The sequence below is a fragment of the Ambystoma mexicanum genome, chromosome 9 (assembly GCF_040938575.1).
Source record: "Ambystoma mexicanum isolate Mex_15411 chromosome 9, UKY_AmexF1_1, whole genome shotgun sequence".
Lineage (NCBI taxonomy): Eukaryota > Metazoa > Chordata > Amphibia > Caudata > Ambystomatidae > Ambystoma > Ambystoma mexicanum.
In genome coordinates this window covers 731,547,415-731,561,156 of record NC_090931.1, presented here as the reverse complement: position 1 = coordinate 731,561,156, position 13,742 = coordinate 731,547,415, and the positions used below count along the sequence as shown (strand labels likewise).

Here is a 13,742-nt window from a genome sequence, read left to right as displayed (position 1 = left end):
CCCAGAAGTAACAGCATCAAATGGTGAGAGGGTAATCACTGAACTCAGGGAGAGGAACTGCCATGCACTGAATAGGCTGCGAAGTAGAAGTTATTAATGGATGCAAGAATGTCTGTTAAACTTGTACATCAGATATTGTATGATTTATTCTGGTAGAAAGCTCAAACCATCAAAATAAAAGTAGCAAAAGAGCATCAGTGGGAGAAAAACCGGTTAGAGCATTGTGCTGTTCCTCATAGATTCTATCCCTGCAGATTGTTAGTATTTAGAAAACATCGGAATTTTAAAAGATGGAAGAAAGATAATGTTAAAAATTATTATTAAACCAGCTCAACAAATATCCACCAAAGGTATCACCATCTGAAAAAAGGACTCTTGTTATGGAGAGTCCAAATTATCCATACATATATCGACGACACTTTTATAAATTTTCATATCACATATTATGCGAGAGTGGAGTTACTATGATAAGAGTCGCACATGCCACCCTTGTAAAACCCCTCTATGGCACAAGGAACGCAACTTGCATTTCCTGTGTCTGCAAATTCATGGGGACACTATTGACATTCCAATGATGTGAACTTTTTGATTTTAACATAGAAATGGAATATCTGCTTCTCCACCATCTCTAACCATGGCGCCTCCATTCAGAATGTCCAATTGTGTAATCACGACTGCTTCTGATTGTGCAATAGAACACATCATGAGGTCCCAAAGAGAACGCATGCATGTCTGTGTAAAGCACCACCGCACGGGTATGCACAGGCTGGACCAGAATCACAAACCATATGCTTGACCGCAGTAGGCCATTTCACATCAATGGACCACCCCTGAAAATTCTCTCTGCTGACCATACGGAAGACCATATTGCCGGGACACTGCTGGGCTGAAGTCTTGCAGCTGCCGCCCTGCTTGTTGATTGGTGCAAGGGCAACTTATGTACTCGAAATCTTTAACAATTAAATTGCATTCGAGCTACACATTATGTTTTCCACCATCTAAGGAACAAAGTTTCACAAATATGGTGTTGATGTTTTAGTGAAAGGGGCTGCAACCTGTTGCTTGCCAGATATTTTGGACTACAAGTCTCATGATCCCCTACCACTGGCTATGCTCGCTGGTGCTATTGGGAGTTTTAGTCCAACCCACAGAATGACTAATATGTATGTAGCGCTATCGCTGTGCTACTAATGTATCCGTACAAATCTATCCCTATTCTTCTACCCATGCCCTACTCTTCTGACTAATTGTGCCCTCCTTACCTGTACCTGACTTGTATGTGCAACTGTGCCTCAATGCCTAAGGGTTGTATGTGCGTGTTACAAATGAAATAAATAAATACATTCAATAAATTAAACATCTGGGGAGCCAAAGGTTGCAGACCTCTGTTTCAGGGTATCTTGTTGTATTGACTCAAACCATTACATGTGAGGAATGGTGGATGTGTATGATAGATTACAATAACATTAGGTAAGAGCACAGACTGAAAATGTGCCACTACTAGAGTTGCAGTGTATCGACTATATGACTGGGATTGGCTCTTGAAATGGCTGCCCTTGGTTACTGGTGCTGGAACAAGAAAGCATAGAGTAGACACACTGTAAAGGATTCTCGTAGTGGGGACATTCGATTTGTGTCACAAGGCGAGTATTTCCCTGGAAGCAAAATGATGTAGCTGAACACAGATGAAACATTGTCTGTGAATGTATGTTAATGAGTAATCACACATAACAGACATAAATATGGTCATTAAAATATATAGAAAAAATGTTAGTTTTCTAAAATGGGAAAAAGAGTGTGAGCTTACAGCCATTCCACCCATTTGACCGGCTCCGCCAGACTTGACATCATAGGAATCATACTGAGGAGAGAAGTTCTGCAAGAAAGATCAGAGCAACAGGGTTCATCAGCAAAGGGGTGCATTGTTCTCAATGGACGACATGAACAGCAGATCATCTTGGCAAAGGGAAATCACAGAGTGTCTGCGGAGTGGGGAGCTACACAACCCGGCATGCCTATGGGTGCTTTTCAAGGTGTCCCTAGTTCTCAAAGCCCACCATTCTGAGCATTGTGATTTTGACAAGGACTATTTCACTTGTAGTACAAAAATACACTTGATCATAAATGCTCAATACTCCATCCCCCTTTTTTTGAGTGCTTACTAACCGGGTCAGGTGCCGAGCAGCGAGGCAAGACCAGTAGCTTTGCCACCCGAGGCAAATTGACAGCTGTTAAAGTTTAAAAGATTGCGAGAAAGGGGGATCAGATCTGGAATACACCACCAGGAGATCTGAGACAGAAAATCAGGAATACACCACCAGGAGATCTGAGACAGAAAATCAGGAATACACCAATAGGAGATCTGAGACAGAGAATCAGGAATGCACCAGCAGGAGATTGGAGACAGAAAATCAGGAATACACCAGCAGGAGATCTGAGACAGAAAATCAGTAATACACCACCAGAGGATCTGACACATGTCAGGAATACACCACAAGGAGATCTGAGACAGAAAGAAAATCAGGTATACACCCCCAGGAAATCTGAGACAGAAAATCAGGAATACACCATCAGGAGATATGAGACAGAAAATCAGGAATACACCACCAGGAGATCTGAGACAGAAAATCAGGAATACACCACCAGGAGATCTGAGACAGAAAATCAGGAATACACCAATAGGAGATCTGAGACAGAGAATCAGGAATGCACCAGCAGGAGATTGGAGACAGAAAATCAGGAATACACCAGCAGGAGATCTGAGACAGAAAATCAGTAATACACCACCAGATGATCTGACACATGTCAGGAATACACCACAAGGAGATCTGAGACAGAAAGAAAATCAGGTATACACCCCCAGGAAATCTGAGACAGAAAATCAGGAATACACCATCAGGAGATATGAGACAGGAAATCAGAAATACACCACCAGGAGATCTGAGACAGAAAATCAGGAATACACCACCAGGAGAACAGAGACACAAAATCAGGAATACACCACCAGGAGATCTGTGACAGAAAATCAAATGACTCCAACATTACGAAAAGACCAAAAACTGTTCTCTTTGAAAATACCTTCAGATGAAGCAACCATAAAACACTCCCACACGCACATCTCTCCAGGGTGCTTGCTAGCTCGCTAATGCCGCCACAATGTCTTGTGTTTCAGAAATGGAGGCATACACAATTTGCTTAAGGACAACTGACACTTTTTGCTTCAAAGATTTCTAGCACAATCTGCCATGTGTGTGTTCACACGTGTGTGTGTGTGTGTGTGTGTGTGTATGTGTGTGCGCGTGTGTGTGTATGTAATATCACAGGGATTAGTCATACATTCCATTGAGCTTTAGTTCTCGATGGGTCATCACATTGATAAGAGGTGAAGATCAATCAACCACACTATTGTTGAAGAGTTTTGAGTGATGTCTTCGGATGAAACAAGTGTATATTTCAACATACTGTGGGGTGAAAAGACAGCCTCACAGGGCCAGAGATGGAGAGGCCATGCTAGGCCCCTATTGTGAGAGGGAAGCTGGCTAATGTGAAGTTTCAGTGAAATGTAAAAGCCACTACAAAACAGTGATTTCAAAATAAGGCCTAGTGAAATGGAAAGATATGGGCCTGGCCAACTTCACTACAATTGACCGGTGCGCAAGTGAAGGGGAATCTACCTGAGAGCCTAAAATTGATGGATACGCCCAATGAATGGGAAGTAACCTGGGTGCTGCAGATGATGACTTTGTGTAAACTGGGAAAAGGCACCTTTTGACAGATTCAAAACTGCAGCAGTACGCAAGTGAAAATATACTTTGAAAGGATAGGCATGAGAAAAATACAGAGGAAAAATTATGTCAGACGTATAAGAAATAAAGTCAAGTGACAGATTGCGTTTATCAGGAATAACGGGACTTCATTTTCATCATATAAAATGACAGCCTGTAAAGAGAAAGGCCTTTTTCGTTTTTTTGTAGCAGTTAACATCGGTTTCCTATGTTAAATGTGGCCTATCTGTGTGCATAAGATTAATAATAAATCTACCTCTGTTCTAATATAGTAGCAAAGAAAGATTGTATTGTAAACCAAATGCCCAGATATAATGCAAAAATGTTACATGTAAGCACATCTTGTCGATTTAAAGCTGTAATATACAGATGCAGCTGGTGTTTTCCCCACTGAACTGAAAGGTCTGTGCCTTTGCAAATCTGAACTCAAGACAGTTGGCTGGCCCTCCGAGAAGAAGCAGGCCTGGTTTTACAAATTTATAAATACAGAGAATATAAAGAGAATTAGATCGGAATTGTGGGATTTGCAGAAAATACATTCATCAGAAATTACCTGTAAGGTCAGGTCGACCCATTAACTGTGCATTTGTGGCCAACAGAAATGAACTTTTCAGGGCTAAATCAACCTCAATACATGGATTCAGAGCCTCGAATGGATGATCAAACATTGTGTATGAAACAGATTGCTGCTAAGCAGATGTTCGGGTCAGGTGACGATGGACAAATGCAACCTAAGATTTGGTGGGGGGTGATGTGAAACTGAGGGACACATGGGATGCCTTTCCATAGACTAACATTGAATACATTTTCGTGAATAAAATGTGCATCATACATCCTGGTGAGCTCATTCTGGTCTCATATTCAGGGGGATACAAACCCTGTCAGTACCATGTAAAAATGGATTGTGTGTGATGGATACAACTTCAGTTATGAAGACAATTAGGATTCTGGCCTTCCCATAATTCTGAGAGAATAGAAAGTTGGCGGGATGATAGGTTATGGGAGTAAGGTTTGAATCAGGAAGGGGCAATTTTGTGACTATTTCGGCTCAGGAGTAAATCGATAAAAATGGTAGCTCCTCCCAGGAAAGGAGTGCCGAGATATTAGTATTTGCTGACTCCCCATAAAAGAAAGAACTCAAAAATATATAGGTGCCAGCAATAGCCTAAAGAATTAGTGTAGCTGCCATGATGTTAGATTTTAAGGACACTGAAGAAGTTAACCCCACTTCTCATTTTGGGATGATGAATCTTTCTCCTCCCTCAGCCTTCACCAATCACATCCCCTAACTCCTTGTCCTATTAGCAGGCAGTGGGCGTATCGGGGGAGGGAGTGGGAGAGAGAGAGAGCTGGTCAATCCATAGTGTGAGAAATTTGATAATAATGGAGTGTCACCAGCCCTATAAATTGGTTTTCTATCTGAGAGGGGCTTACTGGCTGATCTTTCTTTGAATGTTCGACTCTTGGGACCTTTCTTTCGACTTTTGATTTTTCCCTTGACTTTCCCACACTATTGCTGGGCCTTAAACATTGCATGGGAGACAGAGACTGGGAAATCTAGAAGCTATCTGGGCCTGCCATTTGAGGAGCCAGAGGAAGGCTGGGTACTGGGGACTACCATGGCCCAAAGTCTTTGAACAGATCTGTGCTGTCCTCGAAGGAGCCCTGCTGTTTCCATGGATGCCCCTGAATCAAGGCCTCCCATGTAAGTAGATTAATCAGAATGCCAACAAATATGAGGTGGTGGAATCTGCCAGCCTTAATCTCCATCTCGCATAGCGGTCATGGGGTGGCACTGGGTAGACCCTTGGCACATTTTTACTAAATCCAACTCAAACTAATTCCACTATAGAAAATCACCCTATCCATTTAAATTGAATTGTGTTGGGAACTGCCAACCTTAATTCTTTCCATTAAATTTTGGGGATGGGGAAAGCTGTGTAGATCCTAAGTGCAGTGTATTGAAGTTAAATCAATTAATTCCAATCTAGAAAATCACAGGATGAGTGTTGTTAGAGTTTGAAACTAACAAAGTCCATACCCAGTATGTTACAGCCGGTATAGACAATAAAGTACTTGGGTGACTCTACCTTTCTGAACCCCCTGTCTTCTGTACAGAAGGGGGGATGTCCATAATCCCAAAATCAATAACCCTAAAATGCTGGCATTCCAGTGAATGTAGAGTGACTAAAACAGAATTTCCCATTTATTCACATACACCCCAAAACGAGTTTCTCAAAGCCCTGCATTTTATGCAAATAAAAAACCCTAAACGATTTTCCTATTGAGTTCCTTTTCTGAACTTTGCCTTTCAAATAAAAAAAAACCAAAATGTTTTTCTTTCATTGTGTCTATTTGTCAAAGCCTGTATTTTCATAAAAAGCCAAAACAATGCTGGTACTGTATTCCCACTCCCTATATATTGGCTTCAATTTAAGGGGTCATACGTGACTGATGCCTGGGGTTGGGGGATGCTGGGAGAAAAGAGCTTGATAACAGAATAAGCAATCACTAAATGAATGATATTGTTTGTGGGTGAAATTGCAAGAAATCTATGTAAAGGGATAATTGTCCATCTCTAAATTTGACCTGTGTGTTGTAGTATCTGTAAGTTCATTAGAAATATAAGTCAGTCAATTGGTACAAGAAATTTGAATTTGTGATATGTGTAGTGCCACATCTTTGGTGGTTGATGTTTTTGTGGTTGCTATTCTTCTTTGTCAAACCTTAAATAAATATATATTCTTACTATACACCGGCCTGGTTCCTGGCTCACTGGTGGTACAAAGGGTATTTGTAGGGGCGGTGCGAGACGGGTTAGAGGCCTCAATAAAGTTGAATCTGTATAGGCGTTTTGGGTGCACGCCACCTTGCTTGGAGGGGAAAGAAACTCCCTGAGTTGAGAGTGCCTGCCTAATTATTAGTGAAAAAGCAATACATGTTTAAAGTGGCATTCAGCATTGGCTTGTTGGCTCTGAAACAGGTGCATTCTCAGATTATGTCGAGAACAGGTAATATACATCTGCATAAACTTAGGCATATTAAAGAACAACAATCATTGACACAGAATGCTTTGTTTCATATTTGTTTTCAGGGAAGAATTAGGCCTTTTTATTGAGGAGCCTCAAGGCACTATGTTGTCGACACTCAATGCAGACTAAGTGATAGACACATACACAGAAGAATCTGCTTAATGTGATCTTTGAGGCATTGCACTCTCAATAAGCACCCCCAAATTGAAAGGCTCTGCTGTCCCATCCGCCAGCCGGATGACCACATGTCCCCGGCTCCCTCAGCGCAGCCCCTGTCCCTGGACAAATGAAGTTCCACAACACACTTGCGATGATACTTTGTCAAATGATTTATGGACAGATGGTGGCTCACAAGCCACTGCTTGCTACCGCTGCATGCCAAGCACCAATACTCCAGGGCCCTGTTTAAGTGCATTTGAGACATGTGTCTTTAGGCGGCCACTGTAAGATCCTGCTTTCTAAACACAGGGCAAGTGCTCACTTTCTGGGTGCGAGGAGTCGCTATGCGGAGCGAATTACCGCCAGTAGGTACCACAAGTTGATTAATCTGCCATTATATTTACACCCTCCTAGGGAATTTGTAAATTGCATTTAAACTGACAAATGATGACATGTGTTGGCGATTGTGAGAAGGTCGGACTGTCTCCACTCTGAACTACAAGGATTCCAAAATGTGTACTTCCCTCCATCTGAATTCACTTTAATTTCTTGTGTGTGTGCAGGGCAGGGGTGTGCGGGGGGCGGGGACAGTTGTGCCTCTTCTCTACTATTTCCAATGACCATTCTGGAAGGACACCAAGCCTCTGATGTTCTTGCCCTTTTACCATTTTCCTGCAATGGTCATTCAATCTTTTGAAGCATTGGCTCTCACAAGTCATTGACTTGTGCTATTAAATTCAATTAGATGGTCTTTGTTTTTACAGAAGCATTTCATCCTACTGAGAAAGTGTAAATGTTATGTTACTCAGCTTTTATACTGCACCAGGCACCACCATAGTGGTCTTACAGCCCAGCGGCCTGCCCAAAGTGTGGTGTATTGTTCCCGCCACCAGGCACACTCAGATCTTTGTCTGCAGAGGAGTGGAAAAGAGAAAAGGAGGAGAGGAGGGATGAAGGGGGACATATTGTAGAGTAGCATAAGAGCTTTATGATGTCCAGGAAGGATGGAAGTAAGGGATGGTGTGTGTGATAGTTTGAATGTGTGTGGATTTAGTGCACAGGGCATGCATATGAATGTGTTAAGTTGTGTTGTCACCAAATACCAACGTGTATTCAACAACGTGTGTAGAGATCCATTTTTACTTTCTGCCTTGTGGTGGTGATGCCGGGTAAATAGAACATGATGAGGCTTCCTATATGGGGGGGGAGGGCCGGGCTTTATGTGGCTGCACATGTTTTCTTACTGTGGCATGGCTTATTTTAACTGGCAAAAGAATCGTGAGTATGCTCTTATGTGGAACTAATGGCATATATAGGAGTATCAGCATCGTCATATATGGGCACGATCAGCATGAACATGCTTTTTGACTCTGGTTGAGGGAATACTTCTGTGCATTGTTGGTAACTGGGCATATGATGGATTCACTTTCATGTGTTACCATACAAAACCAATTGCAAACAGTGAGCATTTTTGCCTAATTCATCACAGAAAGTGTACTGGAAAATGTACATTTTAACCGTTTGTTTAAAAATGGAACATCCCCTGCCCCCCGAACCACTGTTGTTATGTTCTGTTACGCTACGCTCGGTCGCTATGGTGCATCCGGCCAAGGGCAGAACAAATCCCATTCCCACTGCGGGCTCCCCTTGTGGTGGGCCCCACTACAGTAGCTTCATGCCACATTTGTTTGACAATCCTGGCTACGCCTCTGCCGCTTGAACCATCTGTAGACTGACTACTGGTTCAGCCCATTCTTAAAAACTTTTGCGGTCCTTGAGGGCAAACTCAGGCAGCCTACTTGCTACGAATTCATCCCGTCTCTGCCTCATGCAGCCTTGACGCAACATTGCCTGAGGTAACCAGCTCTTTCTCACATCCAAACAGCGCACGCAAAAAAACAACGTACCCCTTCGGAAGAAGGGCAAGACTGGCATATTCCAGGGGCACCAGGTGAGCCGGGTGTTCCAGGCTGTCCGTTCTCGCCATTTCTTCCTGGAATCCCAGGGGAACCCTGTGGAGGAATGTAAATGATTGACTCATTAGTCGAGCAATGCATCTCAAAGACACAGGGAAATGGAAACATACACTTTCAAAAGTATAGTTAAGGATTTGCGGCTTTAGAAATGCAGTTTTTGTATTATTTGTCATTCTTGTGGAGGAGGGAAGACAACTTACTGGATCGCCCTTAGGACCTCGGTCGCCTTTAGTGACTGTGCCGCCGTTTCCAGGAGAAGGACCCGCCTAAACCAGTGAGAATTCCAGAGAAAACACAAAGTTAAGCCTCATTTTAAATGAGAATTCCAGAGAAAACACACAGTTAAGCCTCAGTTTAAATGAGAATTTCAGAGAAAACACAAAGTCAGGCCTCAGTTTAAATGAAACGGGCATTTCGACTCTGCTTGTCAATTGTTTGTATTCTTATAATTAGTCCATTTCAGAGAACGTGCAGAAGTAATAACTGCACAGTTGGCCAATATCATGTAGGTGTCGCAGCTTCGTTAAGTTAAATACGGCCTCGTTCGGAATAAAAAGCGCTCTCAAATATTATATCAAATAGCTTTGGCAATAACAACACAGAGAAAAGGAGCTCAGTGAATGCTAGATGTAATCGAGCAAAATAAACGGTCAATTCGAATGACGTAAACGCGGCCTTGTGCTAAGGAAATGCAGTGTCATCATTCAGTACAAAAAAGTAACCAGACCGAGTGCATACATCACGGGTTTTTATTAGGAAATAATGTACGTTCTCCGAGCGCCATCCAGCGGTCAAGGGTGACATGTGCATCCAGTCTTCTGTTTAACGGAAACCTTAATACCCCGAACCAACTCTACCGAAAACTGCTAAACTATTCAAAGGAACATTGATTCTGAGTTCCACTCACTGATCCAACGTGTAGCATTTAAAGGGTTGCACATCAATTAAAACAGTATACTTTAAGAATGCCACCTTGAGATAGCAACAGGGTTTGATCTTTAGACCCTTAGAGCGGTTTCAGTGTTATACAAGCAACAAAAGACAAATCCACTAAATTATAGCAGAATCATTTTCCGGAGATGTTATACCACGAAGCCCAATACATTCTTGCTTCCTGAACTTTCCCATATATTTGGGACATCTGACCTTTGATCGGGGTAGGAAATGGGCCGGAGCAATACAGGGCGCAGCTCCAGCTAAATTTGTCTTGCCTCCGCGCTGCTCTGTCTACGGGACCAGGGACTAACCCAGAAAACTCCCAGATTTGCCCTGATGCCCAGTTCTCGGACGTGCTTCGAGAGCAGACTACTTTCAGAATACTGTGTGATTTATGGAAACGGTTGACCCGGAACAGAACGGAACTCTCCCTTACCTCCAGCCCTGAATGGGACATGGGTAGTCACCGTGGAAACAGGGCATTTAACCTTAGTCTAAGTTAGGAGCTGGAGTAGACACAGTAACTATGCGATATTCATCGAACATTGATTCCAGGCACGCCATGTTTAAAGAAGTACAATATATGCGCCTGTTTGATCATTGGACGGTTTCAAAAGGGGGCCATGCAAGCAAATACCTTCTGAGCTCTGTTGAGGGGTGCAGGGGTTGCTGTGAAGGTGGCGGTACTGTGTCATGAACAATGCAACAGAAACTCTAATCCTGTTACAGAACAAGTCAAACAGCCATGCTGGCACTAGCCTAATCAGAATATAGGAGAGTTGACATGCACTTGTGGCATACCTTGAAAGGTAAAGCAAGCCTTTCTGAAAAATGATAAAATGCCTGACCAACTGAATAGCAATGATGATATGATTTATGATATGATAAGGTTATTTATAACACGCTTAATACTCGGCAGTTTATTACATTGACACAATCAAATAAAACCAACCGACGGAGAATTTGTTGACACCATCCCATGGGATGTACGGCAATCCTACAGTGCAGTGTTGACACTGTCAGATGACATGTGTGGCAGATCTGCTGAGAAGTGCAGGCACTATCAGGTTAGATGTTTGCCATTAAAGTTATGCCAGGCCTGCTGAGAAGTACTAGTACTGCCACATTAAAGGTATAGCAGGCCTTCTGAGAAGTGCCCACACTACCTCATCAAAAATATTGTAGGCCTTCTGAGAGGTGCTCGCACTGCCACATTAAAGGTATAGGAGGACAGCTGAGAAGTGCTTGTACTCCTATAATTAATGTATAAGAGGCCTGCTGAGAAGTGCCCATCCTACCACATTAAAGGCATCACAGCCCTTCTCAGAAGTTTGTGCACTACCTCCTCAGAGATATAGCAGGCCTTCTGAGAAGTGCTTGCACTGCCACATTAAAGGAATAGGAGGCCAGATGAGAAGTGCTTGTACTGCTATACTAAATATATAGCAGGCCTGCTGATAAGTGCTCATCCTACCACATTGAAGGTATAGCATGCCTTCTGAGAAGTGCGTGCACTACCTCATCAAAGAGACAACAGGCCCTCTGAGAAGTGCTCACACTGCCACATTAACGGTACAGCAGGCCTTCTGATAAGTACTCACACTGCCACATTAAAGGTATAGCAGGCCTTCTGAGAAGTGCTTGCACTGCCACATTAAAGGCATAGGAGGCCAGATGAGAAGTGCTTGTACTGCTATACTAAATGTACAGCAGCTCTGCTGAGAAGTGCTCATCCTACCACATTGAAGGTATAGCAGGCCTTCTGAGAAGTGCGTGCACTACCTCATCAAGAGACAGCAGGCCCTCTGAGAAGTACTCACACTGCCACATTAACGGTACAGCAGGCCTTCTGAGAAGTGCTTGCACTGCCACATTAAAGGTATAGGAGGCCAGCTGCGAAGTGCTTGTACTGCTATATGAAATGTATAGCAGGCCTGCTGAGAAGTGCTCATCCTACCACATTGAAGGTATAGCATGCCTTCTGAGAAGTGCGTGCACTACCTCATCAAAGAGACAGCAGGCCCTCTGAGAAGTGCTCACACTGCCACATTAACAGTACAGAGGCCTTCTGATAAGTACTCACACTGCCACATTAACGGTAGAGCAGGCCTTCTGACAAGTGCTCACACTGCCACATTAAAAGTATAGCAGGCCTTCTGAGAAGTGCTCACACTGCCACATTAAAAGTATAGCATGCCTTCTGAGACGTGCTTGCACTGCCACATTAAAAGTATAGCAGGCCTGCAGAGAATTTATTGTACTGCCACATTAAAGGTACAATAGGCCTGCTGAGAAGTGCTACCCCTATCAAGTATGGTATCATCTTTGAGAAGGGTGATTCTGTCCTATGGAAAGTAAATCAGGACATAAGGCCACATTACAGAAACTTGAAAATACGGCAGGTGCAATTTTGTACAGTAACAGCAATATGGCAAAAATAACCTTTTTACAAAGAGGGTCATCTTTCAATGCACTTTTGTATCGGGCGTCTTGCCACAATTGGTAATAGGGAATGATATTAGTACCAGTGCAAACTTTGCCCCGGTGTAAAAATACTTTGAAAAAAAGTTTGCAAATTGCAATGTTTGCACATACAAATGTGCATTTGCAGGAGAGGAACATTTCTGTAGTATGGCTCCTGAGTGGAATTGCCAGTACTAAATAGGTTGCTATACCCCATCCAAGGCCCTCAATCAGTCACTAACCCCTCCGTGATGTCTTTCCCCAAATGGCGAGATCCCGGGGCAAATTCCCGGGGTAGATTCTTTCCATGTCTTGCATTATGGGTAACGAACATCACTTCGTGAAGTGGATGGTACAGAGACAATGCGTGGGGGGTGATATTTCCCCTGATATCATTCTTTAGATAGATTCATTGGTCACAAATACTGCATAGACAGTGCGGTGCCGCATAGGACGGCCTGTAGACCTGAGTATCATCTTCCCAAGGATAGGGACTCCAGGATCGAGGCCTGTGAAGCGCAGCAACAGGAGTTCACCTGGCAGGAATATGCGGTGGCAGAATTCATTTGCTCTACTTTTAGTGGCCGGAGATCGCTTTTACGTGATATAATCGCTGGAAATAACATTGAGGGTGACTCGATATTTATTTTTAAAGGCACTCAATACCCTTCGCAACATATTTTACGCCTGGTGCAGTTATATAAACAAACTCCAGTCCGAGAATGTATGGGGAAAGTGTTGTATAGTGCCTTTGAAAAAGATATCGAGTCACACTTGATGTTCTTTCTAGTGATCATGTCACTGGATACTCCAGAGATCACATCATAAAAAAGAAAAGAATTTTAAAAAATCACAGCAATAGTGAACACTGTTAGCATTTCCTAATTTCATGCATGCACAGAACTATAGAACCTCTCACTGTGTTGTTTTTATTCATCCAAATGCAGGACACTGAATTTAGTATAACTTATTTTCAGCCTCACTTACCACTTCCATGTTGTCACTGCCCCCTTACTTGCCTACTCATTAATGACTAGATCCTAACCCAGATGAGGGTCCCGTTGTCCGCTGCTGCAAGAACACAAGCCATGCAACACCCCCCCTCCCACGTCCCCTGCGGAGCAGCTTACCGTTGGGCCCTGCGGACACACCGGACAGCATTCACCAAACGGGATCTCCGGGCTGATGCAGTCTAACTCCACCTCGTCGCAGATGATCTCGTCACACAGGACGGCTCCGGAGTCGCACACGCAGATTTGACATGGTTCTGGTTTCCAAACATCCCTGTCAGCATACACCTGGCCTAGGTGCGCACATGATCCTAAATCTAGCAGGGACAAAAGAAGAAAAAAAACATCACAATCAGCGCAACAACTCAAAACAACTATGCA

At 43.3% G+C, this 13,742-nt stretch overlaps 1 protein-coding gene across 1 annotated transcript in view; it reads right to left on the bottom strand.

Moving 5' to 3' along the window:
- Positions 1-13,742, bottom strand: part of COL3A1 (collagen type III alpha 1 chain) — a 120,061-nt gene that overhangs the window by 65,139 nt on the left and 41,180 nt on the right. Inside the window, exons 2-5 of the mRNA XM_069615628.1 lie at positions 13,482-13,678; positions 9,153-9,218; positions 8,884-8,988; positions 1,808-1,876 (exon numbers count right to left, since the gene is read on the bottom strand). Coding sequence (XP_069471729.1) covers positions 1,808-1,876; positions 8,884-8,988; positions 9,153-9,218; positions 13,482-13,678 — 437 coding nt within the window. The remainder of the gene's footprint in view (positions 1-1,807; positions 1,877-8,883; positions 8,989-9,152; positions 9,219-13,481; positions 13,679-13,742) is intronic.